General features: G+C 36.5%; 1 protein-coding gene across 1 annotated transcript in view; it reads right to left on the bottom strand.

The window, feature by feature from the left end:
* Window positions 1–1,211: 1,211 nt before the first annotated feature.
* The window catches only part of LOC122839709 (potassium voltage-gated channel subfamily H member 7-like), a 41,246-nt gene continuing 16,087 nt past the window's right edge, over window positions 1,212–26,370 (bottom strand). The window contains exons 4-15 of the mRNA XM_044131547.1: window positions 22,587–23,027; window positions 20,365–20,576; window positions 18,541–18,966; window positions 16,756–17,155; window positions 16,408–16,607; window positions 14,247–14,499; window positions 11,234–11,439; window positions 10,616–10,703; window positions 10,323–10,484; window positions 8,344–8,500; window positions 5,290–5,470; window positions 1,212–4,380 (exon numbers count right to left, since the gene is read on the bottom strand). Of these exons, the coding sequence (XP_043987482.1) occupies window positions 4,090–4,380; window positions 5,290–5,470; window positions 8,344–8,500; window positions 10,323–10,484; window positions 10,616–10,703; window positions 11,234–11,439; window positions 14,247–14,499; window positions 16,408–16,607; window positions 16,756–17,155; window positions 18,541–18,966; window positions 20,365–20,576; window positions 22,587–23,027 (3,017 nt within the window). The 3' untranslated portion in view covers window positions 1,212–4,089. The remainder of the gene's footprint in view (window positions 4,381–5,289; window positions 5,471–8,343; window positions 8,501–10,322; window positions 10,485–10,615; window positions 10,704–11,233; window positions 11,440–14,246; window positions 14,500–16,407; window positions 16,608–16,755; window positions 17,156–18,540; window positions 18,967–20,364; window positions 20,577–22,586; window positions 23,028–26,370) is intronic.

The raw sequence follows: 26,370 nt of genomic DNA, 5'->3' as shown, positions 1-26,370 counted from the left end.
AAACTTAGTTTACTTTCGGTTTCCCAAAAACATATTAATATTGAAAGTGGCCACTAGATGTCACTGCTTGATAACAGTTATATAAACCACATTTATGAAGCAATTCAACGTTACACATTCAGGTGCGTTTCAATAAATAAGAAGAAATATGACTGAAGATAATATTTGTTCTGTAATTAACTGCAAAGATATACTCGTCTATAGATTAATGACAAAGAAAGTGGTGTGTTTAAAGCATTTACATTATATAAATTCTTAACGCTATCCAATCTCAATTTACAGAACAGTGCAGTGTAAAGTACTTTTTCCTTAAAGTAAGATACTCCTTACATTGTGTTTGGCTTAGGAGTGACTTTACAGGACTGTGGCAGATATATTCCATGTCTTGGATATGTCTGTTTATAGCTGCATTTCAAGTTTTGCAAATCTCTTCCAAACCCTTGAATGGGTTTTGCTTCAAAATCTTCCCAAGACTTTGGTTATCCCTTTTACTTTTAGCAGCCTTTTCTACCCCACATTTTCCTTCCACTCAACTTCCCTTTGACAGGCAGCCAGTTTTAGAAATTACTGCTTGTGGATTACCTGTCCTGTGGTGTGTGTTTGTTACTGTCTGGTGGAAAATTGTGAAATCAACTGCCTTGCTTATCGTTGTGTAGACAGCTGTATGACATTCCTGCACAAAAAGCATCTTTCATTCTATTCAAATTTTTGGAAAAAATATATTTGGACTTTTAAAGAAACAGTTGAAATATATCAGTATTTGTGTAATTTAGCAAGATGCACCTGCATGCCCTAATATATAAAACCTTTTGAATGAACAAAATATTTCTGTATTTTTTCCTTTATTGTATATTGTGGTTTGAAAACTCAATTTAGACTCCAGTAATTTACTTTGGAATGAATAATTTTTCTTACATATATGTTTTATTTTGGGACTTAAGATCACAACACAACATGTGTGTGTTGATAGGATATATTAATCCATATCAAAGTAAAAAATCTTAAATACAAACTATTTAGGCATCAAATTTTATCTGAAATGACAATAATAACATTTTTAAAACAGAATAAATTAACATGTTGCAGAACACAGAAAAATGGTGAAAATTCATCATTTAAAATGAAAGACACAACTTCAACACTTTTTCATTTATTGCTTACATAGTTTCAAAACAAGCATAATCTATTGTTTTACAGAAATAAATAAATGATAGAGTAAAAAATACTATTTACATCGTACAATAATATATTATTTATTTTACAGCTGTTCAATAATATTTAGTAAGGTGGACATTATCCAAAATAACATGGGCATACAATGGGATTCATGAATGTGATTTTGTTATTTATAAAGATGGCTGATTCTTCATTTGGACTGGTTGTATAGGCACAAGTCCCTGTTTGGAGCCTTCTTAAGAACAGAACCTACTGCACGATTAAGTGAAATCCCATCTTTAATTTTGTCTTTTTCTGCCACATCAGATCTTAACACACATTTTAAAAAAAACAAAAAAAAAACACATGGATGCTGACATCATTTTATGTTGTGCTACTTTGGGCTTGAAATCAGTGCAAAACAGTATATAAATAGAATTTACAACACATGCACTGCATCGTACTTGCGTGTCCGAGGCAGGGATAACAGCAGATAATCCTCAAATCTGCATGTTATATTTGCTCAAACAAGCATGCACGGTGCATTCTGGTTAATATACTACAGTAGGTGCACATCAGTGATTGCAATAATAATAATAATGCACATCATTTAAATATATAGTGTACTGTGATGTATGTTGCAGTGCAATTATCCATAGCCCCTGAGTCACACTGCAAAGAATATAGGCATACAGCTAAGAATGAGAAAACTGTTCACACACCTCAGTAGTAATGCTGAATCGTTCTAAAAGTTCTAGGAAATAGTTTGTGTAACCCACACAAGATTCAGACTATAGATGGGGTATAATGATCAGGTTCAGCAGTGACTGTTAAGGGTATCCATGTAGTCAGTATTGTGCGATATCCCCTGTCCCAGGAGAGGAAATTTGCAGAAAGCGTTTTTTTTTTTTTTTTTTCTTTTCCCCGCTGGCTTGTCAGACCCTTAGTGTCAGGTACTATGCAAAGATTTCAGAAAATGGAAAAAGAACCGCTGCGTCATCATTTTTCCTGCCGTAACAAAGTCACCTCCTCACACTTCAGGTTCTAATGAGGACACAAAGCAGACCCTCAGTTTCAAAGTCTCAGGCTGCAGAGGGTCAACAGTTTGAACAAACATCTGTGCTCACCAGCTGCCTGCCAGACTTGAAAAGATTGACGGCCTGTCAACAACCAGCATTAACAATGTTGACCAAAAGCTTCATTTTTTTTTCTTGCTTTTTGCTTGAAACATCAACAATGATTGATAAAGTGCTACATGATTTGGCAGCAGGTTATACAGTAGATGCGTCCTGGTGAGTTATTAGAAAAATCACATGCTGGCCATTTTATTAGGTACACCTTTTGTGGCAAAGATTCATCAAGGTGCCAAAACCACGGTCTTGGTTCATATTGACATGATAGCATCATGCAGTTACTGCAGATTTGTCAGCTGCACATTCATGATGCAAATCTCATATTCTACCACATTCCAAAGGCGCTCTCTTAGATTGAGGGTTGTTGACGGTGGAGGAAGCTGGAGTTGACTGAACTCATTGTGATGTTCAAAACAGTTGGATATGATTTGGGCGTTGTTACACTGAGCTTTATCCTCTTTGAAGAAGTCGTCAGAAGAGGGATATGTTATAAAGAACATGGTTAGCAATAATACTCTATGCCTATGCTGTTTAGACAATGTTCATTTGGTACCCAGACATTCTCTCCAAGACACCACCACTAACTTTAACTGTTGATGCGAGACAGGATGAATTCAAACTTTGATATTTACACAAATTCTGACCCTACAATTTAAATATCCCTGGTCCAATGTGACTCATTGGACCAGTCCATGGTTTTCCAACCTCATAATGTCTAATCTTGCTGATCTTATACTAACTATCCTCAGTATGCCAACTATCCTTATTTCAACATCCTAAGTATCCATGGATTACTCTTCTTTTCAACACAAGTGGCAGCCTGGCAGCAAACACCTGTCAGCTCGACTTACTTATGTCTTTCTTTGGATCCAATTTCTGCATTTAGGGAGTTTGTGTGACTCCCTGTCACCATCACTGTCTCCATCTGCCAGATCAGAAAAAAATAAATATATATATATTTTTAACAGTCAGTGATAGTTTTACAACGCTATTTTTCCAAAAATCCCACAAAAAGATGTTTATCAATCCCTCAAAAAACAACATTTTAAATATGAAAGGATTTGAGTCAAGTTTTGGAACAACCGACACCAGAGTTAATAAAAAACCTTGTATGTGGTGAAATAACGCAGAAGTTGTTGATTTCTATGAGAGACCAACAATTGTGTGAGGTAGGTCAGTCAGGTTTTCTTGTTTAGAAATGTTACAGAGTGACACATTGCTCTCTGATTGTCACGTTGGTTTTCCCTGTACTGGTAAATAAATGTGTTAATGGTAAGACTGGTACACTGGTGACCAAACCATGTTTTTGAGTTGATGGTTGCTCTTCATTCTGGTTGACCCTGGTTTGTTGTCCCACTCTAGTGGAACTGACTGTGAAAGCTAAAGCGGAATATTAGTAAAAATCTTACAAAACTCATAATATGCGAACTGTCTTTGCTCTAATAAAATCAACTGTTAATGCCAATAAAAAGTGCTGTCTAATAACAGCAGTCTCCTCTTAGTTAAACAATCTTCTAGCTTCATGTGGATTTTTAGGATAAAATGAGTTCACGTTTAAATATCTTTTTTAAAAAGTGCCAAAATATGCAACTCTAGTTAGTTTCCTTCTTCCAAAAGGACAGAAAGAGAGGGAAAGAAACATTTTCACCACATGCACAATGAAATATATTCTCCTTTCTTTAACATAGCCACCTTAAGATGCAGATGTCTGTGCCAGCATGCTGATACAACAAACAAAAGAGTGCTACTTATTAATTACAGCATAATAATTCCAATATTATCATATGGTGCTGCTGAGAATTTATGTCCTGGGAACCTCAGAGTCTGAGACATGTCTGTGGTGTCTTTCTGAGGTGTGGTCAGGGCCAGAGGGCAGCGCAGAAGAGCAGGAGGCAGATGAGGCTTGAGTTGGAAGAGGGATCAGCGCTGGCTGTTGATGTGCTGGGATCTGCTGTTGTTGATGATGCATGTCTGCATGTCTTTGTTGAAAAAATGCTGTAAGGCTGTCTTCTATGGGTGCATTCACAATGGCCACGCTGGACACTGAGTCTTTGGATTCCTGAATGGCGCTCTCCAGTTTTTGGCTGGGGCCCTGAGAATAAAAATTAAGACATAAAAAAATAGGTTTAAATCTCAAACATATTGGGTGCTCTATATTTACAATTCATACAGTCTCTTGCAAAAATATATATATATATATTCTTTTCATATTTTGTCATATTTGTGAGGTGAAAGAAAAAAATATACAGTTTTTAAATGCTTTACAGATAAAATTTGGTGAAGTTTTTGCAGCCTCTAACGTATCGTCTTTGGAGATGGCTCTACATTTAGCTGCACCCATCTTCTCATCAACTTTTAGCATCGTTAGAGTATTTTTTACAATGGGGGTAGTGAGTGTAGGTAAAATGAAGTTTTCTGTAACGTTGTGTTTTGTACTCGGGCTACAAGAAAATCTATTTTGCACTCATCAACATGCTCTTCCACGTGTTTTCATTCTCAACTACAAAGCTTTGTGACTAACATTAAGACAAACTTATAATGCCTTTCTTTCAACAATTGTTTGTTTTCTCGCCACCTTTTCATACAGGCTGAGTTTGTTATTGCATAGTTGTCCTGTTGACAGATTCCCCCACCTGAGTTGCTAAGACTAATATTGACAAACAAAACTCTGGGGCCTATAGGTAAGCAAGATTTATCTGGAAATTACTTTATACACAGAGATGTTATTTACTAATTAAGTGACTTGCAAAGATTGTGTTAGTTGTCTACACAAGTGCACTACTAATTGATTTTATAGAGGGGTATCAGAGTAAAAAATGTATATCAAATCCATGTCACAAATTTTGGATTTCACCTTTTGCTGCTAGTTGAAATAAATTAGAAAAAATCCAATTGCAAACATAGAAGATTATGGTTGCAACTTGACTTAATGTGAGAATGTTCAAACAACATAAATACTAAAGCAAAATTTCAGACTTTTGAACGAAGAAAGGCTTCATACTTGAGTGTCTGTATGGCTGAATAAATGGCTTGCAGACAGAGCAACTGGCTGAACCTTCACAGCGGATCTTTGATATTCTGGACTGGCTGTCACAGTGCTGTAGGCAGGGGGTCCTAGAGTCGGCTGTCTCTGCAGCATCTGCAGGATGGTTTGAATATCTGATATCAAGTGTGACTCCAACCTGAAAAAGACCCAAAACAATGAATTAGCATTACCAAAACAAAAAGAGCTAAATGTATAATTCTGGGTGACTTTAATGAGGGCTAAAAACACCCGGTGCATGTCACTGAGACGTAGATGGAGCTTATGTGCTCTTATCTGGAGGACTGATGAAGAGAATGTAAAGGTGTGGAAACAAATGCTGGAAGACTAATACTGCAGTGATAATGAGCTTTGTGTGGGAGGTGTGAGTTCACCGTTTATTGTGCAAATTAGTTTATTATATTTGTTAAGTCAATTTAATTAGGACCAGATATCACTCAATTATTTTATCTGAGGTACAATGAATTTCATAAGTAGTAACATATTCCCTTTTATGTAACAAACTGATTTTGAGGGGCAGAGAGGGGAGAGTGTGTGTGTGTGTGTGTGTGGGGGGGGGGGTATTTTCAAGAAGCCTTCACAGAAAATATTACATCACCCCTTTTCCTTCCTCTGCCATATGCTTTCAGACATGTTAAGCCAGAAAAAATCTCAACATGACAGAAAAGTGCTGCTGATCCTGCAGCCAGTGTGCATTAGGGAAAAAATAAGGTCGGGTATAGTGCAGTGGATGAGATGTTTTATTTGTGCACTGTAAAATGAGTTATCCCAGTTTTCAGGAACCGTGATACCTTCTCACAGTCGCTGCTACAATCCCAGCTAAAAATAACTCGTGCAGTTCAGGTGGCTGCAAGCTGGCTACAGTATCTATGGACGACGTTACTCCTCATTCACAAAACGGTGAGAATAAAATGTCTGTTTATAGAAAACAGCCTGAAAAAACATTGATTTTATTTTAAACTTTTCTTTCAGACTTTGTCCTTAGTCATCACTTTCTTTCTCTTCTGTTCTATTTAACACCTCTTAAAAATAGCACAGACTTTGCTCCAACTCATTCTCAAGTTTAATATGCTGTGGTTCTGTGGAGATGCAGTATATCCTGTTCCCAGTAGATCCAGCCTCCCACTCTGATTCCTACAACAGATTCTGCCAGCTCGTTGTCTTCCTCCACCTACTCATGAACATGCAATGCTTTTCTGTCCTTTTAACAGTGTAGGAGGTGACAATGTAAAAATATTATAAACTATGTCATCCTTAAAGGAAAGTAGTGAAAAAACAACTTTGAAGTGGTAGTTGCATAAATATGGCTTCAGATTCTTTTTCTCCCAGCTGAATATTTTTCTTAAATAGCTTTATGTTCAAGGTGACACACAACATAGAAGTCAGTAATTGTCATTTAGCATAATATGTGGATTTATCCCTATTTTCATCACTTTAAACATTAAGAATATTTATTTTGCTAATTAGTTTAGTTTGTAATTGTGCACTTTCAATGCATTTGATTAGTTTGTCTTTCATATGCTGGTGTTCAGTGATCTACAATGTCCCTGGGAGCCTTGGCCAAACCAAAATGGTGGCCAGGTTTGAAAGCAGCTAAACACAAAAGGGGCTTATCGGATTGCACTGCTACCTCCCGCTAAAGAGGCATAAATGTGTACTATTTAGTTTAAGTAGCTTTTTCTATGTTAGCAGTTTGTATTTAGGGTGCATGTCCAAGTTTTGTTAGAGATATGAATCATCTTGTGTTTAGTTACCCCTTGTCAGATTTATAGTTTGTGTGAATTGCGTTTGTAATTTCAGTGTTTTTACCTCATGATGCAAACATTTACGAAAAATATATTTTTGGAATTTCTTTCGTAGCACAAATTTGTTACGTCAGTCTGAAATTTAGGACATTTTTGGAACTATCCTCTCGCTTATGCATTGTCATACATAGGGTTTAAAAAAGTTGATGGGCACTTATTATGATGCATCCTTCAATTTTGCATTGCCCATAAGTCTATTCAAAACACATTAATCACATCTTTTGCAAGACATCATTCTCAGATAACATTTCACTTCCTTGGTTCAGAATGAGCTGTTTTAGGCCCTCTCGTCATTTTATGCAATTAAGCTGTTGTTGGCCATGCCACCCAAATCAACGCTTATGCTCACACTTTATGCATGTGAAAGTGGCTGCAAACAAATGCACAACAATCGTACAACCTCATCTTTGACCCTGAGTCAGACTCAGAAGCAGAAGAATTAGATCCAGTAAGGATGCTCTAAGCAGTATCTGAATGTTGTTTTTTTTTTTTTGGACTATTTCTAGAAGCAGTAGAGACCCAAATGTAAGTACAAAACATACAAAACTTTAAGTTAAGTCACAAGAATTCAGACAATCCACTTATTTGGAGACAAATAATGGCCTCACCACATCTTATAACCTATAATGTCCTTAGAAATTCATCACCATAGATCCTGTGTGAAGATGATGTATAATCTGTAAAGCTAAATGAGCAATAATAAGTTTTTCTAACCCTGACCTAAACCATTAATCATTGGAAAATCTCTAGACATTAACCTCAGCACCAGCTGACCTGTTTTCTAGAGGGTAAATTCACATTGCCTGACAATTACTTGTAACTTGTTCAGTTTTTATTTACATATAGCTTTAGCATCTAACTTTGTAAATTTTGCATGCACTTCAACAACTTTTAGCTATGTTAGGCTTGTACTTATTTTTTTTTATTTAGATTAATTCTCACTCTTTGCTATTGTGCCTCACCACATATAAATATAGGTGCCCTGAGATTTTTGTCCTACAAAGACAGCAGCTGCAACCTCCACTTCATTAAAAGAATGAATAGGAAAAAAAAATCCACACAGATTTCTATTTATATCATTGTTGAAAAACAAAACAAAAAAACATATCACGTTTGTATGAACAAATAAAGTTTAGTCTTCAGTTAATTCATAGAGTATGGCAGAAAAATTCAGATGGACCATTTTGCAGACTCTAAAAATTTGTACCTGTTTAAGTGCTCCTGAAGCTGACCTAAGCGTTGTTCTACCTCGCCGTATGTGATTTCGCTGGCAGAATTATCGTCCTCTCTCAGGTCCTGGATCTGTGCTGACTCATCCAGGTAGTCCTCAGGCTTCTTACAGGCCCATTTATCACAGCGCAGATCTGGACAACCACACCAACACATGTGCTTTACATTTTTCATATGTGGCTCAGAACAACGTTCTCACCACACAAAAAGAAAACCAAAATAGAACGTAATTAATCTTTGCTCCAGAGCTGTGTGTAGGTTTGTCCTTGTAATCTATCAAGCTTTTGTTGCAGGTGGACTCTGCAACAAATGTTTGTCCTGTTGTTATCTCTGCTGGGCACACGGCAGTTTCCTGCCGGCTGTCCTGTGATATGTGCTGTGCCCCCTTTTGTGGGTTTAAACAGCGACCAGGCTAGTTCAACAATTTTATCTGAAAGAGTGTTCTTTGCAGGTGGGTTTGTCAAAGCATGAGTTGCACAGATTAAATACAGACCAGTCTTCAGATTTCTTTTCACTCAGATCTCCAACTGCCTTCAAAGGAGAGAATAACTTCTTCTGAGAAAGGACCTCAAGATGACTGAAACAGGTTGCCTTTAGGGTCCATATTTTAGATTATAATAAATACTTTTTTGCAGGGGTGTAATGATAAACAAATATCTACCTAATATTTTCAGTTCAACCCTTTCAAATTAGCTCATTTGTCTACTCAACAAAAACCTCCTTGTTTTAAACCTGGACATAAGCAGAATGTTTGTTTAATGCATCCATCACTCTACTTTGTAAAATGTTACCGAATAGCACCAAAGCGTAACAAAACAGACATTGCCCACTTATAGTTAAAGTCTGCTATTTGAGAGAATTAAGGTTACTGTTTTCTGTTTTCACTCTGGTTTCTTGTGTGTTTTCAGGAGAAGTTCACTAATTGACTTTAGCTGTGCAGAAACTTTCAAAATCTTTGCAAAGAATTTAGGCAGTTTTGAAGGCAAAAGTGTCTCTTTTCTGGAATTAGCAACCTGTATCTAATAACTCAGAGGAATCAATTTACAGTCCTGTGCAAAGTTTTAAATAATTTTGAATTTCTTTACGCATCACTTCCAAAAAAGCAATAACTTATTGTAACCTTTCATGGTCTCTTAGTTGATAGTATTGCAATCATTCATCAATAATTTTTAACTTTGTACCAGTCGATTGTTAGAGAATTATTCTTGTATGTGTGTTAGTCCACCTAATTATGATGGATGAATCATTCACTCGTAAAAAAGCTCCTTTTAATCCAAACAGGTGAACCAGCATTGTGTCCACACATAACAGACAGCTTTGCAAAGGACCAATTTAATTTTGGATTCAATTTTTTGATATCTGATGAGCTGATTGTCAAAACTGTTAGTTAAATTAACGAACACTACTAGACAGAGTTTGACAATTTTATTCTATTATTCTATAATAGATGATTTCCAAATGGGTATTAGCGTCATGTGAAGGAGGATTCATCTCTCAAGTCTTGTTTCAAAGCTTTGTTAGACTTTTTCCCCTCCGCTTATTAAGACTTTTCACTGCTGATAGTTTTTTCAAGCCTGATACTTTTTCCTTTGTGTCCTCCATTTGCCCGGTTTCATCAGTTATTAAGCACACACTGCACAATCAGCTGTCATGTTCTGATGTGAAAACCAGACAAGCAATTAGTGACTCCAAAGAAAGCTTTGGGAACCTTCAGAAAACCTAGAGAACAAACGATCAATAGAGTTGTAAAAGAGCACAAGAAAGTCTGACTTCCTGGGGAAAAAAAAAATCAATGCCAAGACATTTGTCAAAAAAATTGGGAGGTCAAAGTAATTTTTTAAAATCACACACCACATTCATCTTTAAGGTCATATCCACTTCGAACCCAGTAAATTTTCAGAAATAGCTTGCAGATAAAATTATTTCTGCACTACAGTTATAAATAGGTTATGCTACCTTCTATAGATGGTCTTCTGTCTAAGCCGTCTCTCACAATAAGGTCTGAGTCCAGGACTGGAACACTGAGTGAGGAAGAACCCAGGGCCACTGAGCACTTTTTCAGGCATGAGTTAGAGCCACTCTCTTTTTGAATATCCTTCTCTGCTTCTTTGTTTTCCTCTGGGGGAAATTAATCGGGAAGTCAGTGCGAAAAACACAGGGTATATTCCACATATATCACAGATTCTTAAAAAACAACAATAAAGAGCACATTTCTAATAGCTGTGCATGCCTTGCAAGTCTTTTCTAACCTGTAGGTATATCTGGGGTGAACGAGATTCTTCTTTTCATGCTTCTATTATCATCAGCATCTGGATCACCCTCTTGGACACCAACAGACTAAAAAGAGTAGATTGAATTAACTAAATAAAATGGTGAATATTTTTGATAATTCAGAAGTTGTTCAAAAATACAGTATTAGAATCTAACAAATGTTCAATAGTTGAAAACACAAAACACCTTTCTGTTCAGAAGTCTAAGTATGCTCATAACTGGCAAAAAAGTCATACATATTTTAATTACTTTTAAGCATTTGTTTTAGTGGGTCAGACTGAAGATAAAGCATACAACTCTTTTTATTTAAAAAAAATAAAAAACTGAGTTGGGTGCATAAGTTGGAATTTCTTGAAGGGTAACTGTGTGGTTAAATTTTAGCAAGCTGAAGAAAAAAACTCAAGCATCTATTTCTTGATTTTAGTACTCACTTCAGTAATTTGTTGAAATTTTTTATGTAATTCCACAGCAAAAGAAGAAGGGTTCAAATGTAAAATGAATGGCCAAAAAAATAATGACACAGATAAACATAAGGAGCATACACAAACTTATGAGTGAATCTGTGTGTTTCCTTAAACGGCTTTAAGCATTTTAACCTTTGTTGGATCATCTCTGAGGTTGAAGGTAAGCTCCAGGTTGTTGAAGAAATAGTCAGAGAATTCTGGGTACATATCCAGCACCTCCAGTAGGTCTTCTCTCTGAATGGTACTCAGGTCGCAGTAACACAGAGCACGCACATCTGCATTGGACTTCCCAGGTGTGGTGTAAAGATGGATCATTTCTCCAAATATATCATTTTTTCCTGTCAAGGGTACACAAGAGATAAAATTAGCAAAAGGGAGAAATACTTCCTCTTTATCTATGTGCTTACACAGAAGAATTTGTGTTAGATTTCCGGTGGGACATCTAACTGTTTGTTGTTTATCTCCAAAGGGCAGAGGAGGTGCTTCTTTTTTGTGGTTAATGAAAATCAAACTGGGTCTCCTCTCTCTGAAGATGTTCTCCCAAGGCCTGGGCATCAGCTGCCTTTCTATCTTTGATCCATTATTCATTCTGAGGAATAAGCACTAACACAAAGCAACTTTGATGTGTGGTAAAAGAGAGGGCTGCTGGTGATTGACACACATTACTTGTTGTGCACTTCAAAGGAAATATTTGAGTTGGAGACAGCGCACAATAAAGCCAGTTCTTCAGCGAACTCTCATAATATCACCGAATCTGCTGTATAATAGGCTTAGTTTTCAATAGGTGGTACAAAAACATCCCTTCTACTTAAATAGAGACCCATTTCTGCAAAGGACAAGAGGTCTAGTCTAAAGGCCATCATGAAAAATACCTTTGTTGCAGTGTGGGGTTCACTAAATGCCAACTGTGTAAGCAGGGGTTCAGGAAAAAGAGATATGATACGCTGGCAGCTAGTGCTCCGATCACAGCACACACCAGACACCTTTCTACCGCAGAGGCAAACCGCACACAGAGTGATACATTTCTCCCCACTGTCACCAAGCAGCTCTCAACACAAGGATTTAGAGAATCGTTAGTGCAGCAGACTAATTTCACACCAATGCAACCAGCTTTGCAGCATTAATAGGGGAGAAAAATTTTCTGGGCACTATGAGCATATCCAGTATAAGGTATAGAGACTTAATGAGGATAGAAAAAACCCCCCATAGCATTCCAAGTCTCCAAATTAGAGGAAAAAAAGTTGACCGCAGCATATAGTACCTTACAGGAACTTTTTTCACATTTTCATGTAACAACCCCTTATATCAGAGCGTTATTCACACAAGTCATCTGACAATGGAAAGCTTTTGTCAAAACTGCAGACCAAGACAGGGAAAGCATTATCCAGAAAAACAGCTAAGAGGCCCATGGTAACTTTGGAGTATCTGCATAGAACCACAAGTCAGTTGGGGAAATGTGTTGATAACTATTAGTCAGCCCTTACAGAAATGTTGCCATTATAGAAAACTGGCAAGTTTGCTCAATTGCTGTAAAGAAGCCAAATCCCACCCCACATGCAGGTTGCCACACGCTACACAGACACCTAACTCTAATTAAGGATGTTTGGCACAAGCTGAAAATTGATGTTTGGCGATCCTTATAATCTGACTTAAGTTCTGATGTTTTGCAAAGAAAAAAAATGGCAAAACGTGTGCAAATCTTGTCAAGACGTATCCTTAAAGACTTAAAGCTGGAATTGCATTTTACAGTAATCAAGATATTTGTTTTCATGTCAACTATTAGTTGTCAAATAACTGTCTTAAGTACAAAGACATTTGGGGATACAGTGGAAACTTTAACTGAACACATCTGAATATTTTTTTCTTTTTTTTTTTACAAATCAGAATTTTGCATTGATATCCAGAATTTCTCTTACCACCAAACAGCTGGGAAGAGAATGGCTCAGGAGGTAAATGTGCTAACCTCCGGAGCCACCAGGCTGTACTCCTCTAGCAAACCTGGCTTTGTGTTATCAGTAGACTTCATGTGTTGCTGCTGCATGTGAGCTGTCTACCCTGCTGTGGTTTTCCTGCTTTTCCTGCGGCTGTCACAATATCAGCAAAGAAACCGATGACAGTGTGTTGGCTCTCCCTTACACAGCCATCAAAGAGATGAGAAGTGTAATGCTATTTTTTGCAGCCTAAATGAGACAAAGCTGTTGTACCATGCAACATAAATATGTATAATGTTAGTGTGATGCACATTATTATGAATTGTTTCCAGCCAGGGAACAATTTATTATTACATTCAAGTGCAGTGACAGTGATGTGATTGCTAGCACAGACTGTAAAGTCCCTGACCTGAACTTGATACATACAGCCTTGCCTAAATGTGTGGGAGTTGTGTTGGAAAGTGAGTCCACAGAAAGCTGTCTTCCATAAAATGGAGAATCGTCTAATAATTTTCCTGGTATCCTAAAGGAAGTGGTTACTTCTTCAAATGAATAATATTTTCCACCTCTACCATTTCTCCATTGTCTGTATCCTGTGTGCTACAACAAGTGGTTTTAGTGTCTTTAGAGTTACTCTTTTGTGTTATGTATTTGATGAAATACTTCTAGCTTTTTGTTATTACAAAAATGACTGTTATTCTGATTGTGTTTCCCATTTCTGATAGGTGTGATTGGGGAGTTGCAGCATATTAGAATAGAATAGAATAAAATAGAATAGAATAGAATGTACTTTATTCATCCCTAAGGAGATCAATAGTTTGATTTCTTTCAGTGTTCATGGGAAAACAGCTTTTACATGAAAAATTTAAATTTACAAATGCCAAAATTTCTTTTCAGAGGTTTCACTGTGTTTCCTGTTACAGGAGGTAATATTGGCATTTTGCAGATAATCACTTATTGCAAGAGTTGTGGACTTAATGTTGAACAGAGACTGTCACCACATGCATAAATCATTCAACTGTCTAGCAAAAGGTCAGACAAATACAATCTTTATGCAACTCAGTTTACACTGCCCACAGCATTGCAGTCCATCCATCCATCCATCCATCCATCCATCCATCCATCCATCCATCCATCCATCCATCCAAATAAAAAGAGCTAGAATGGATTTTGCAAAACTGCAGTAAAAATAGTCAATTAAAATGTATATTTACCTAGAATGGCTACCACAATGTCATCCTTTAGTATCTCAATTGAGCCATGGGACAGAAAGTAGAGAGCTGTTATAACATCGCCGCTGTGGACCAGAGTGTCTCCAGGAGGAGCATGAGTGGTTCTGAAGCGCATGGCCAAGGCCCTCAAGCACCCTTTGGTTGCCCCTTGAAAAGCTTTACAGTTCTCTAGAAGATTTTTGTTAAGGTGGAGGCAGATATCTGCCTGCAGGCATTCAGGAAAACCTTTCAACACCTGTGACACACAAACAACTCTGTCAGCAAAATGCTCAAAAATAGTTTATCATACAGAAATGTTTTAATAAGCTATATCCTACAAAGTGGAAGCTGTCCTCAGTTGCAAGATAAATAACTGCACTTTCGCTAAGGAAGAAAATGGCACTGAGATTTGAAGATAGTACAATACAACTGAGAAAGAATCCAACACTATATGCAAATCATAACATATTTTGTGAAACCATGAAAATTCTGTCATTTCACAAACTATACTACTGTAAAATAGTAAATAGCTCATCAGAAATCATCTGGGTCCTCAGACAGGACAGACCATCATGTAGTTGACATGGAAACGGAAACGCCTGCTCTGTTTGTGGTGTGCAGATTGTGTACTTTGTAAACATTCCAGCAGCCAAAAGCACTAATGTGTTTATATTTTCTCATTTCATTGTCATTTTGCTCAATAATTCTATTATCTAAATCAAAATGATGATCATTTTATTTTACTAATCCAGTTCAAACATTTTTAATAGTAAGTTTTCAACTTAAAATATAAAACAATATATCACAATGTAAATGGAAAAATAAAAATTGGCCAGTTTGAAAAAAATAAAACATTTCCTGGGGAAAGGCATTGGGCACTTAGATGAATTTAAGGTATCTAGGTAATTATTTAGTTTAAATCTCTATCTATCTAACATGACTGACTTTTAGTCAAAGATGATTGCTATTGTTTAATCAATATGGAACTGAGCTGATTTATAAATTTTATTAATATAAAGTAATATATATCTAACTAAATTTGTGTAGTACTTTGGTTAGCCAATGTTTGTGTGCTGCACCAACAAACTAAATAGATTTTAATCTTTAATGGATTTAAGTAAAATGTTCTTGCAGTGAAATTATTTGTTTCAGACAAATGAAACAGTTCCTTTATATTTTCTAATTTTTTTTAAATTTGTTGATCAAAACGTTGACCAACATGCATAACTTTTTATCTCAGATGTCAAACATTTTATATTTTGAGCAGGCATCTTCATTCAGGGGTAATCTAGCTTACATAGCTCCAAAGACTGAAGCGGTTGGGCATGAAAGCAGCTTAAGACCAAAGTGGACCATCTTAAAACAACTCCAATGTTAAAGATGTCTTCATCTTGTTTTAATAGCAGATCATAAAATATATTTCCAGTCAGAGAAAACAGTTAAATAGGGTAAAACTAAATTATTACTTTTCCATTAAGCCTTTGTAATAATCTTTTTACATTGCTTTACACTTACAAAAGTCAGTTGGTTGCACTTGTTCACATATTGCACATGTACAACAAACTGAACCGTCCAGCTCCCACTACTAGATTTATGGTAAATCAAGTTATCTACAGCAATTAAGACATTAACCACTTATGACAACATAACAATCTGTAATGATATGGATTATTTCCAATCAGGATTTAGCAAAATGTAAAAAAAAGTACTGTAATAGTACTGTGGTGGGAAAATAAAGTAAACATAATTTATATTATTTATCCGAATTACTAAGCATTTTTACCAATCCAAGTAGCTTTCTAAATAAAGCTCTAATAAAAAGAAAACAAAACCCTTTTAGCTCTGAATAAAATATTAAAATTTACCATGAATATATAACATAACTCCAATAACATGAATTAAATGGCTTTGAAATACGATTATGTATTTTCTTAAAGGGATATTCAAAGAGATTATTGACAAAACAAATGGAGCAAATGGATGTACCTCCTGCTCTTACCAATGAAGAGATGACAGTCCAGATGCAGAGCAAAGGGAAGAAAGAAAGCTCTTTTTAGCATCCTAAACAGTCATTATTGCAAGGACGGATAAAGGCAAGTATTTCTTTTTATTTATTTATTTATTTTTTGGTTGGTTGGTTATTCTTTTTTTATTATTTATTTACCGTGTTCATGTCAATGCCATTGGTGTAGGTCCATGAGTGCTGGAAGTACTCTTCTAACCGTTGCCTGAGAGGGTTTGGGATCTGGTGAAAGCGGATAAACTCCTTGACCCGTAACATTTGAGCATGGTAGCGGGCTGTCCCAGAGTACAGTCTCTGGATGATGGCAGAGACGTTTCCAAAAATACTGGCATACATGAGGGCTGAAATAAAGACACTGATCAAAACAGGTGCTGAAACTTAGAACATAATTTAAACAGAGACACATTAATCAAGGCTTATGCCTAATAAAATTAAGAGGGTTAAATGTAAATGAGGAAAAAACAAAGATGGATAAGCAGCAATACTTACAACCAATTAACATGACACATATGGAAAAGATCTTCTCTGAGTTGGTATTGGGGGAAACATTCCCAAAGCCCACACTTGTGAGACTGCTGAAAGTGAAGTAAAGGGCGGTGACATACTTGTCCTTGATGGAGGGACCAGAGTTAGGATCGCTGTAGTTGTATCTCTTCCCTATGGACAATGCCAAATTGTCGAGCCAGCCAATCTTGTGCTCTAGGTAGGGTTTCTCCACATTGCCGATAGCATACCATATACAGGCCAGCCAGTGGGCAATTAGGGCAAAGATACACATGAGCAACATCAGAACAGCAGCTCCATACTCAGAGTAACGGTCCAGCTTTCTTGCAACACGCACCAATCGTAGGAGCCTCGCTGTCTTTAGCAGGCCAATGAGCGTGGTTGTCTGCAGAAAATCCACATGAAGAAAGATTGTCAGCACTTACGTGACAGTAGTCTGTATGTTAGCATTGTCAATTCAAATTACAGTCAGTCTGCACTTTTCTGGAAATTATGTCATCTTATACATAGACAAAGAATGAAATGCATAATAACACAGTATAAAGTATCATGGTTGAGTGATACTTGATTTGACTAAAGTTAGGGTCAGTACACCCTCAGATGTGGTGACATAGATAAAGAGCTGTAATACCGAAAGATCCAGCAACGTAAGAACCCAGGAACAAAATAAACATGTCAGTGGTATCCACTACATGGATAGTGTTATACTTTCCTGTATTGAACTGAGCTGCTGATCAGAGTTAATTAAATGATCAATGGAGCTAAATACAGGCCAATTAGGGCAGAAAGCTGCAGACGCTATATAATAATCCTTAGCAAAACTTGGAAATTTCTCTTCAGTCAATCTGAATGTATATAATGTTTCTATGATATATCTACATTTCTTACTATATCAGTCTTTTGGTGCGACTCTAGTCACATTTTACACATCTTTTTCTAAAATTAATGTTTGCCATAAGTATTTATAGGATATAGCTGTCTTATTAAGCTTCTAAATTAAATGAGCCTCATAAAAACCATCTGCTTTCCTTGTGTTCCCTTCGTGAGTGAGAATGAAGCTCAGTTGAATTTCTCATGATCAGTCTAAAATGTATAAACACTAAAGCTGAGAAGCTATAAATAGAAGCTGTGAACTAAGATGTCATCATAATGTGTCAATTACAGTGACAATTTGCAACCTTTTTTTTTCTTTTTGTGAAAGGAAAAAAATCTAGAAATCCATTTCCTTTTAGATTTGTTGTGATCCAGTGAAATGACTCAGCACTAGCAGCAGCAGTGATAGAAAAGATGATTATTGTCTATAATCAGGAGCTTTTCTGGTGTAATGGAGTGGCCACAAAGCACGATAAAGTGCTGAATTGGATCCAGAGCCTTAGGGGAAATCTCCTGCCAGACAAACAAGCCAACAGAGATGGCAGCCAGCCAGCCAATGACCATCTAACGTGGCCAGCTGTGTACATAACTCTTCTGGTCAGGTCCTCACATAAATGCACCATTGATTGCGATTTGGTAAGCCATTAATCCATGTAAATGGATACCAGAATGAGGACCATTCAGAAAAAAAGGAGATATAAAGAAATACACTAAGGGAGAAAAACATCAAATTTGAAGTAATCCTTTCATATCCCAGAGGAAAATTCCGGCTTTAAGGAACTCCCCTTGGGAACTGGTCCAGTTAATAGAGCAAACATCCCATAGATGATGTGAGAAAAGCTCAAAGGCATTATAAATGGGTACAAAAATACAGACTACACATTAAAAACAACAGACCTCATCCGATCCCGAGCCAAAGATCAGAAGATCAAAGGGGATCGCTGCAACCATATCGATGAGGAACCAGCCTTTGAAGTAATGGATCGCTATCTTGGCTGGATGGCTAACCACTTCCTCGTTGTGGTTAACATAGGTGGTCCTGAAGTTTATGAGGATGTCAATGATGAACATGATGTCCACAATCAAATCCACTACATTAAGAGGGCTGCAGGAGTAGCCACATTCACGTCTCATCTGCTCCTCCTGGTCATTGAGTAGGAAAGCAGCAGCGTAAGGAGTGAGGATTGCTGTGTAGATGACCAGCAACAAGATCAGCCAGTCCCATACTGCTTTAAAGGGGCTGTAGTGGAGGATAGTGAACTTATCAATGCGAGGCGCCTGCAGTTTGTACTCTGGAAGTACATCGGCTCCAAGGGAAAGAACCTGGAGAAGTGGAAAAAGAGACAGTTTAACACGACTCCTCTCACTGCTATTGAACTATAGAATTGTAGAATTTAATTTCTAGTAAAGTTCTGACAGGTTAAATCAATTTTAACAATTCAGGGACCTAAAGGATAACAATAAATCAACTAATTCACTGGTCACATGATTAACTGAGGAAAAAAGAAATATTGTCATGCAGTCTCTTTAATGAGCAAAACGTGATTGATTTCTTTTTAAGACAGATGAACTCTGACTTGACTGTAGTTTGTCATAGGTGTTCAGGGGGATGAGTTGTTCTCTCATTTCCTTTTAGTTTATTTTCAAATGTTAGACAAAGATGGGATTCTCTAAAAGCAGAAAATAGCGTTTGAGCAATAATTGGGGCCCTTGATCTCTTTCTTTGGTCTGTTCTTCTCAGCACATGCACATGAATTATAAATTTGGCCATGCCACCCGTCATTAAGCAGTGCCTCAAAACCTCACATCAAAGTGTAAGAAAGTATTTAATCAAGATGGTGGCATGTATGTTGAAAGAAGTTTAAGCATAGGATTTTCTAAGCATGTCACAAACAAAATTGTGCAATGTCAAATCTGTCATTGTTGCATTATACATTAATGCGTGCATGCCAATATTTGGCTGGCTGGGTGGAATTTCGCCACCTCAGCACCCACAATGGTTAAAATGTTAAAGCTTACAAAGAGTGATGCGATCATTGTGGGGGGAAAAGAAAGAAGAGAGCAAAATGTGTGTAATCAGTATTATCCTAATAAGGAGTAAGATATCTTTAGTGTTGCAATCACTTGTTTGCAGTAACAAACTGCACTTTTTTCACAATGCTAACTAAAATGTCTGTTTAAAGTGCAGCTTATGAATCAGTCACTAGACTAAATAATCCTCCACTTGTGTCATGTTAGCATTGCCCATCATAATTTACCCATGTTCTTGCTTCAGCTGACAAAACCACACACACTGTGTGTGTGGTTAAAAATCATTCTGGCTATGTGAGCAGGTTTGAGATATAAAAAAATCTGTGAATGTTTGACATCTCAAACAATTTCATATTTTATGTCTTTCTTATCTTATTTTTGTTTCAAAAGACCTAAGTGCAGATTTCACAGGAAGTCTTCATGGGTCTTTCCCATAACAACATATTTAATATTTCTCAGACACAATACAAAACTAAAGTTCTACCCAGAATACGGATTGAGAATAAGGTATAAGATCTCCAAATCAGGACTGCAAAAACAGAATGGGGTCATTTTGCTCTTGCAGCTCTATATATTCTTGTGGAACACTTATCGGCTTTTAGAATAATGGGCCAGAGTTCAGCCTGTTCTTTTTATCTTCAAGATAAAATCTTGAAGATTTTATCTTGAAGATAAAATCTTTAATCTCACCTGTGTAACCTTTTCTGTGACGTTGTGAGTTCTGTCTTTGACTTTTGGTGCTATGATGGCTTTCTCAGAGGCTGGGGGAGAATGAGCTTTCTTATCGGTGCCTTCCGTGAAGTTGAGCGCAATCAGGGGGATCTTGTTGATGGTGCTGTACTTGTTAATGTTTGAATCAGAGGTAGAGCCGAGCAGACTGGACTTCACATGGTTGAAAGGGCCTGGTGATTCAGGGAAGACAGCATTTGTCTTAGTGGCAAATTCATCATCTTTAGGAAAAATCTAATTAATTTTCTTTCATAAAATCATAAAAAAAACCCTAATGAATCTTAGTAATCGAACAATTAAAAACTAATAGTTTTCCAAGTTAATCTTTTTAACAGAGCATAAAGAAATCTTTCCGCACATTAAAATCATAATAGTAAAATGATCTCCTGTTGTTTCTCTAATGTGGACTAACTTAAAATTGAAGGAACTTTAAATCACAAACATTTTTCCTCCAACTTTTTTGTACTAAGATGACATAACAGAGACTGAAATATGTTTATACTAAATGATTTTCTCTCAGATATATATTTTTTAAATATTCCCTTAAAGATGCCACCTTCAGAACAAAAGTTTATCAGGTGGAGCAGTTTCATACAAAAAACAAGTAGAAGAAAAAGAATGCACCTCCCACTAGATCAACATTTAGCAAATGTTCTCCAGCAGCTCTTTGGGGGTTTACACACTTTTGCAAATTTTAACACTTCCTGTGTTAGCTATAAGACTTTTAGTAGCTACAACAGAATAATGGAAATAATGTATGTGTTTTCGCAAGAAAGGTACTTGGTGGAAAAAAACTCTGATTAATGTCTGATTACAGACATTAATGTTAGCATCTTAAAAGCAAAATCTCAAGGATTGGGGAAAAGTGTTGACACTTACACAGTCCAGCAGGAGTTTCAGAAGTCCTCAACAAAACATTTAAGTATTCTGATCAGTCCAGACCTTTATTTTATGTGCTTTCAAAAATATTACTACAATAATGATTAGCTTATGTTTACAACTGAGTTATTAGAAATTGAGTTTTTCTGATATTTAAAATATGCATTGGTGTGAAGATAAAAGAAAAATAATCAGCTCCTGTTTGCCTTTTTTCAAACTCCTTTCTTCAGTTTCCACATTATGTTTGCTTCAAGACATCAAGATATCACATGTCCCTTTGGTGCACATTGGTAAACGTATCTGCAGGACATGCAGTTTTAATTTAAATTCAATCGGCATAATCTTTTTACAGAGCTGTTGATGTACTTTCCCTTTTTAAGAGAAGCTTTCATAGAGCAAAAACTTAAGTTTAGTGAAAAGCCAATGTAAAAAAAATCTAAAGTAAGATCATACATAAAATAGCAATAGGAGGAAAAAAATGAATAAATCGGCTGACAGACTCAAACACTAAAAGAAAATAATGAACAAGCAAAATTACTTTGGAAAAGGGGAGAGAAAAACAACAAAAAAACATAAATCCATTACATAAAATGTGACTACTTTGATTATATTTCATATTCATATTCCAACATTCATTTTTGTTTTGCTGATGGGACAATGTTTTTTTTTTTTTTAGATATCAGTTTACTCAATAGGTTGAACAAATTTCAATCAACCTTTGGCTAATAGGCTTATTATTTTTCATATATAAATAAATGACGTAATATAGCCATTTTATTGCTATATCACTTAACATTATGGAAACTAAGAAAAAACTAACAGTCATGTTTTTGGACTGTGGGAGGAAGTCGGAGTACCCGGAGAGAACCCACGCATGCACAGGGAGAACATGCAAACCCCGGGCCGGGAATCAAACCCAGAACCTTCTTGCTGCAAGGCAACAGTGCTACCAACTGCGCTACTGTGCAGCCCTAGTTTATAACTAGTTTTCTTAAACTGTACAATTATTATTAAAAGTAATTCTCAAAAACTTCTGTATAGTAAGACTTATCTTTGCATCTAGATTTCTCTCCCAATTCTCCATTGCATCTCAGTTACATTGCTTTCAGGCACTATTACGTATTTTTTAAGCATTATTAAGAATTTACCTCCCAAGTTTAATGAGTCGGTAACTTCTTTGCAAAAACTCTCCAAGCCAGTTCATTTATTTGATTTAATGTGAGTTTCTAACCAGGTTATACAATCTTTCCACTTCGGATACCTCACAGCCTGAGTTAACTAATGTCTCTAATTAGAAATCGTACCTTCACTTATATGTCGGTCCCTAAATACACTTTTTGAATTGGAGCTACAGCCCTCAATTTCATGGATAGATGAGGCTCTCCTCATGCTGCCAGTGCTGCCTCTGGGGAAGGTGTTTGACAAGGAGGTGGAGGACTGGTGAGGCTCCGTCTGATACAGCTTTTCCCAAGGGACTTTAAGGGATGAGTGATCAAGTGGTTCAGGGCCAATGCTAGCCTGGGAAGAGTGGTGGCTAGAACTTATGAGGGCACGCGTATCATTGGCCTCAGTAGGACTGCAAATGCTCTTTGTGGGTGAAGGAAAGCTCTCCAAGGCCACCGAATCCTCATCTCCTTTGGGAGAATCCACCATCACGGCGTCTGGGTCCTCTTGTGGAAGAGATTGCTTGTTGGTATTCATCAGGCTCAAGGCAACCTGACGGAAGCGAAAGAATCTGCTCTTTCCTATCAAATGAGAAAAAAAAGTCAATATACTGATCATTTTTCTGCACTGAACTGACATTTAAAGTTCAATAGTACATCCACCAAACACTGAAGTGTGTATGACATTAACTTGAAATGCATTCAACACAAGAAAAAGCATCCATTTACAGCTGTTGTCAACACTAAACAAAATGAACATATGACATATAACAAAATAAATGTATAGGTCATCAGAATGAGGTTAGTTCAGAACAATTTCCTCATTGTTCAAAGAGCTTTAAGTTGTAAGTTAATAAATATATAAATGGCATAATGTTGATTACCTACTAATAGTCCCCTATGACAAACCATTTTTGTTGTTACATTTTCAGCATTTATAATATGTATTCAATTACATATTGGACAGTTTACTTCATTATTACATTTTTGCTAAAATTGGACTGGACTTGCATTGCCCTTTTCTAGTCACACTGAATCTTTAAAGTGCTGTTACACTAGAGCCACATTCAACCAGCCAAACTCACAAGCATGCAGACATTCATACACCATTTTGCAAATCAGTAGGGAACTTGAGATTAAGTGCATTGCCCAGGGGGACATGTGGCAAAAGGGAGTTCAAATCAAATACATATTTTTTTAATTGCAATCCCATTGAACCACAGTATTTTAGCATGGCCCAGTTCACGGAAGTGTTATGCTTATTAGCAAATAATTGTGGCATGTACAGCCTCCTATAAGAATTGTTAGAGTCTGAGATAATTATAATTAGAGCCATATTCACTCATAAGAAATACTTATTTGATAGCTTACTAACCCAAATACTAAATCAGCAAAACTGAATGTTAAAACTGAATAGAGAAGAAAAAGAAGGCTGGTTGGAGCATTTCTAAAACTTCTGATTCATTGGGATTGTTACAAACAACCATCTTCTTCATTTAGAGAGAATGGAGATAAAGTCTAGTGGCAGCTGTGTGAAGAAAAATGTCTTTTTGATGTATGAGGTCAAAGGGGAATGGGCAAACTAGCTTAAGAATAATAATAGAAGGGAAAACGTAGATAAAATAACCACTCTTTACAAATAATTTGGAAAACAATCTCTGCCCAACACATTGAACCCTGGGACAAGCATGGATTCATCCTGCCTTGTATCTACATTTCATAGCCCGGTAGTGGTGGTGTCAAGATGTGTAGATATTTTCCTGGCATAAGTTCAACCTTTAAATACAAACTTGGCATTGTATCCTTTTCAAGGCCACTAATGCTAACAGTAGCCTTTATTTATTAGTAGTTTTGCAGTAAGAAGAGTAGAGGGTAGAGTACTAGACATGCAGTAGTTGGCCAGCAGAATTGAGGTCTTCAGCCTGTGTTTATGGTGCAACCGCTCTGCTACTGAGCCACTTTGTGTCCAGACTGAGGATTTTTTGGACATCACATACCTTACATGGTACCTAATTGTGTTAATCTCTTTATGACCCTTCTTCACAACAGCTGATTCCAGCAGGGTATTGTGCTATGCCAGAAGACTAAAAGGAGCACGTTGAATACCCCATCTAGCAAGGTGCGTCTAATAAAGTATAAAACCTACATCTTCACTTTCTAAAAACTGATTATCGATAACTATGTTTTGAGCTACAGGGGATTACAAAATCAAACACCAAATCGCTTTTTTAAAAACATGTTACATGGGAAACAGGAAAAAATGTTAAATGCAGAATGCTTGCTTGTTTAAATCCTATAGGTAATATTTGCAATGAAACATTAACAGGAGCAATTAGGCAGGAACAACAATTTTGTGGTTGTTTTGTTCAGAAATATGAGCCCAAGACAATGTTAGAGACGCATCTAACAGCAATTACAGTTTAATCTCCATCTCATAAAAGAGCGGTTCCAATATTGCCCTGCTGTAATGGGACCGCACATTAAAAGATGAGGTGTGAGGACCTCCAGTTTTCCAACTCCATTTACAGTGTTTGTCATAAAGTGGTTGGTGATAGCTAGAAGAAGCAAATTAGTTTACCATGAGTAATTTTAGATACTGACGCTTGCATAGACTGATTTGCTGATGTCAAACTTTTAAAAGTCTTTCAATATATACAATAGTGTCAGAAAATATTTTCAGAAAGCAATTGATGCATTGAATATTTTGTATTAGTGTGTAAATATAAATGGAACTGCAAAACATATCTCTTTTGAACATATAAAGCCATTAACAAGTAAATACAAACTTGAAATATACAATATAAATAGTATTTTAAGGTTTTTTGCAACTAAAATAATATATTAAAACAATTATATTTATGTTTGATTTTGTAATAATCTACAGAAAGAAACTCAAAGTCTGCAAAAAATAGTTCACATACAGGCTCAATGGGAAAGTCTCGAGCGCAGCCTGAAATCAACTGTAATTCCTTCCTGTTGTGTAAGAGAAATTCAAAGTCAAAGACAATGTTAAGGTCATACAGTAAGTTTGTGTGTGTGGGTGTGTGTGTGTGTGTGTGTGTGGTGAAAACTCTTTCTCTCTGACTCCACTAATATAAAGTCACATCATATGTTCATCTGTCTCATGTACCCACAGGTTCTCTTCTTGAAACCTCATCACAAGCCATCAACTCTGATTAACAATGCTAGCATAAAACACAGGGGCATGGCTGCATGCAGAGACATAAAATTCACATGTGAACATGGTACAACACAAGCTAAATAAAGGAGCCCTAGAGATAGAGAGAAGAATATTGCTGAACTGCATGTTTCATTGTTTTTGCACAACTGATACACACCCAAAGAGAAAATACAAAGACACAAGCAGAGCAAAGCATTCTATCCCTGTGTTCACATGGGGCTTGTTAGAGCAACTTTGTCAGCTACACTGTGCTAGCTGAATAATAAAATAAGCCAATGGTTCTCAAACTTTTCTTAGCAAATTCCAACACCGCACGGTAAGTACACACTATTCTGGCAGACTTTTTAAAACAGCAATTCAGCACCTAGTCAGTTTGTTGTTTTATGCCATTAGAACAACAAAAGAAGAACACATCATTCTTATCAGTTAGCACTGTTGGTTCAAGGATGCAATTAGTTATGTTTTCCAAATTTTAGTTTGAAAAATTTACACAAAGACACGGCTAAATTGGAATTTAAAGTGGGAGACTTGCAGGTTTCTTACCAACCTTGATCAACAAATCTAACATGGCTGCCTGGAATTTAAAATGTAATGACAAGTGCAGTTTAAACAGTTTCTTTGCATTTTTGAAAATGCCTCATTATATATATTGTAAAGCCTGCAGATGACTGCAGTATTGTGAGATTATAACAGGGGTCTCCAAATTTTAGAATCCAAAGACCCTTTTTAGTCCAAGACCAGCCC

Source organism: Gambusia affinis, linkage group LG11 (assembly GCF_019740435.1).
Source record: "Gambusia affinis linkage group LG11, SWU_Gaff_1.0, whole genome shotgun sequence".
In the NCBI taxonomy this organism is placed as follows: Eukaryota; Metazoa; Chordata; class Actinopteri; order Cyprinodontiformes; family Poeciliidae; genus Gambusia; species Gambusia affinis.
Note: the sequence above shows the minus strand (reverse complement) of the source record. Positions and strands in the feature narration are given on the sequence as shown.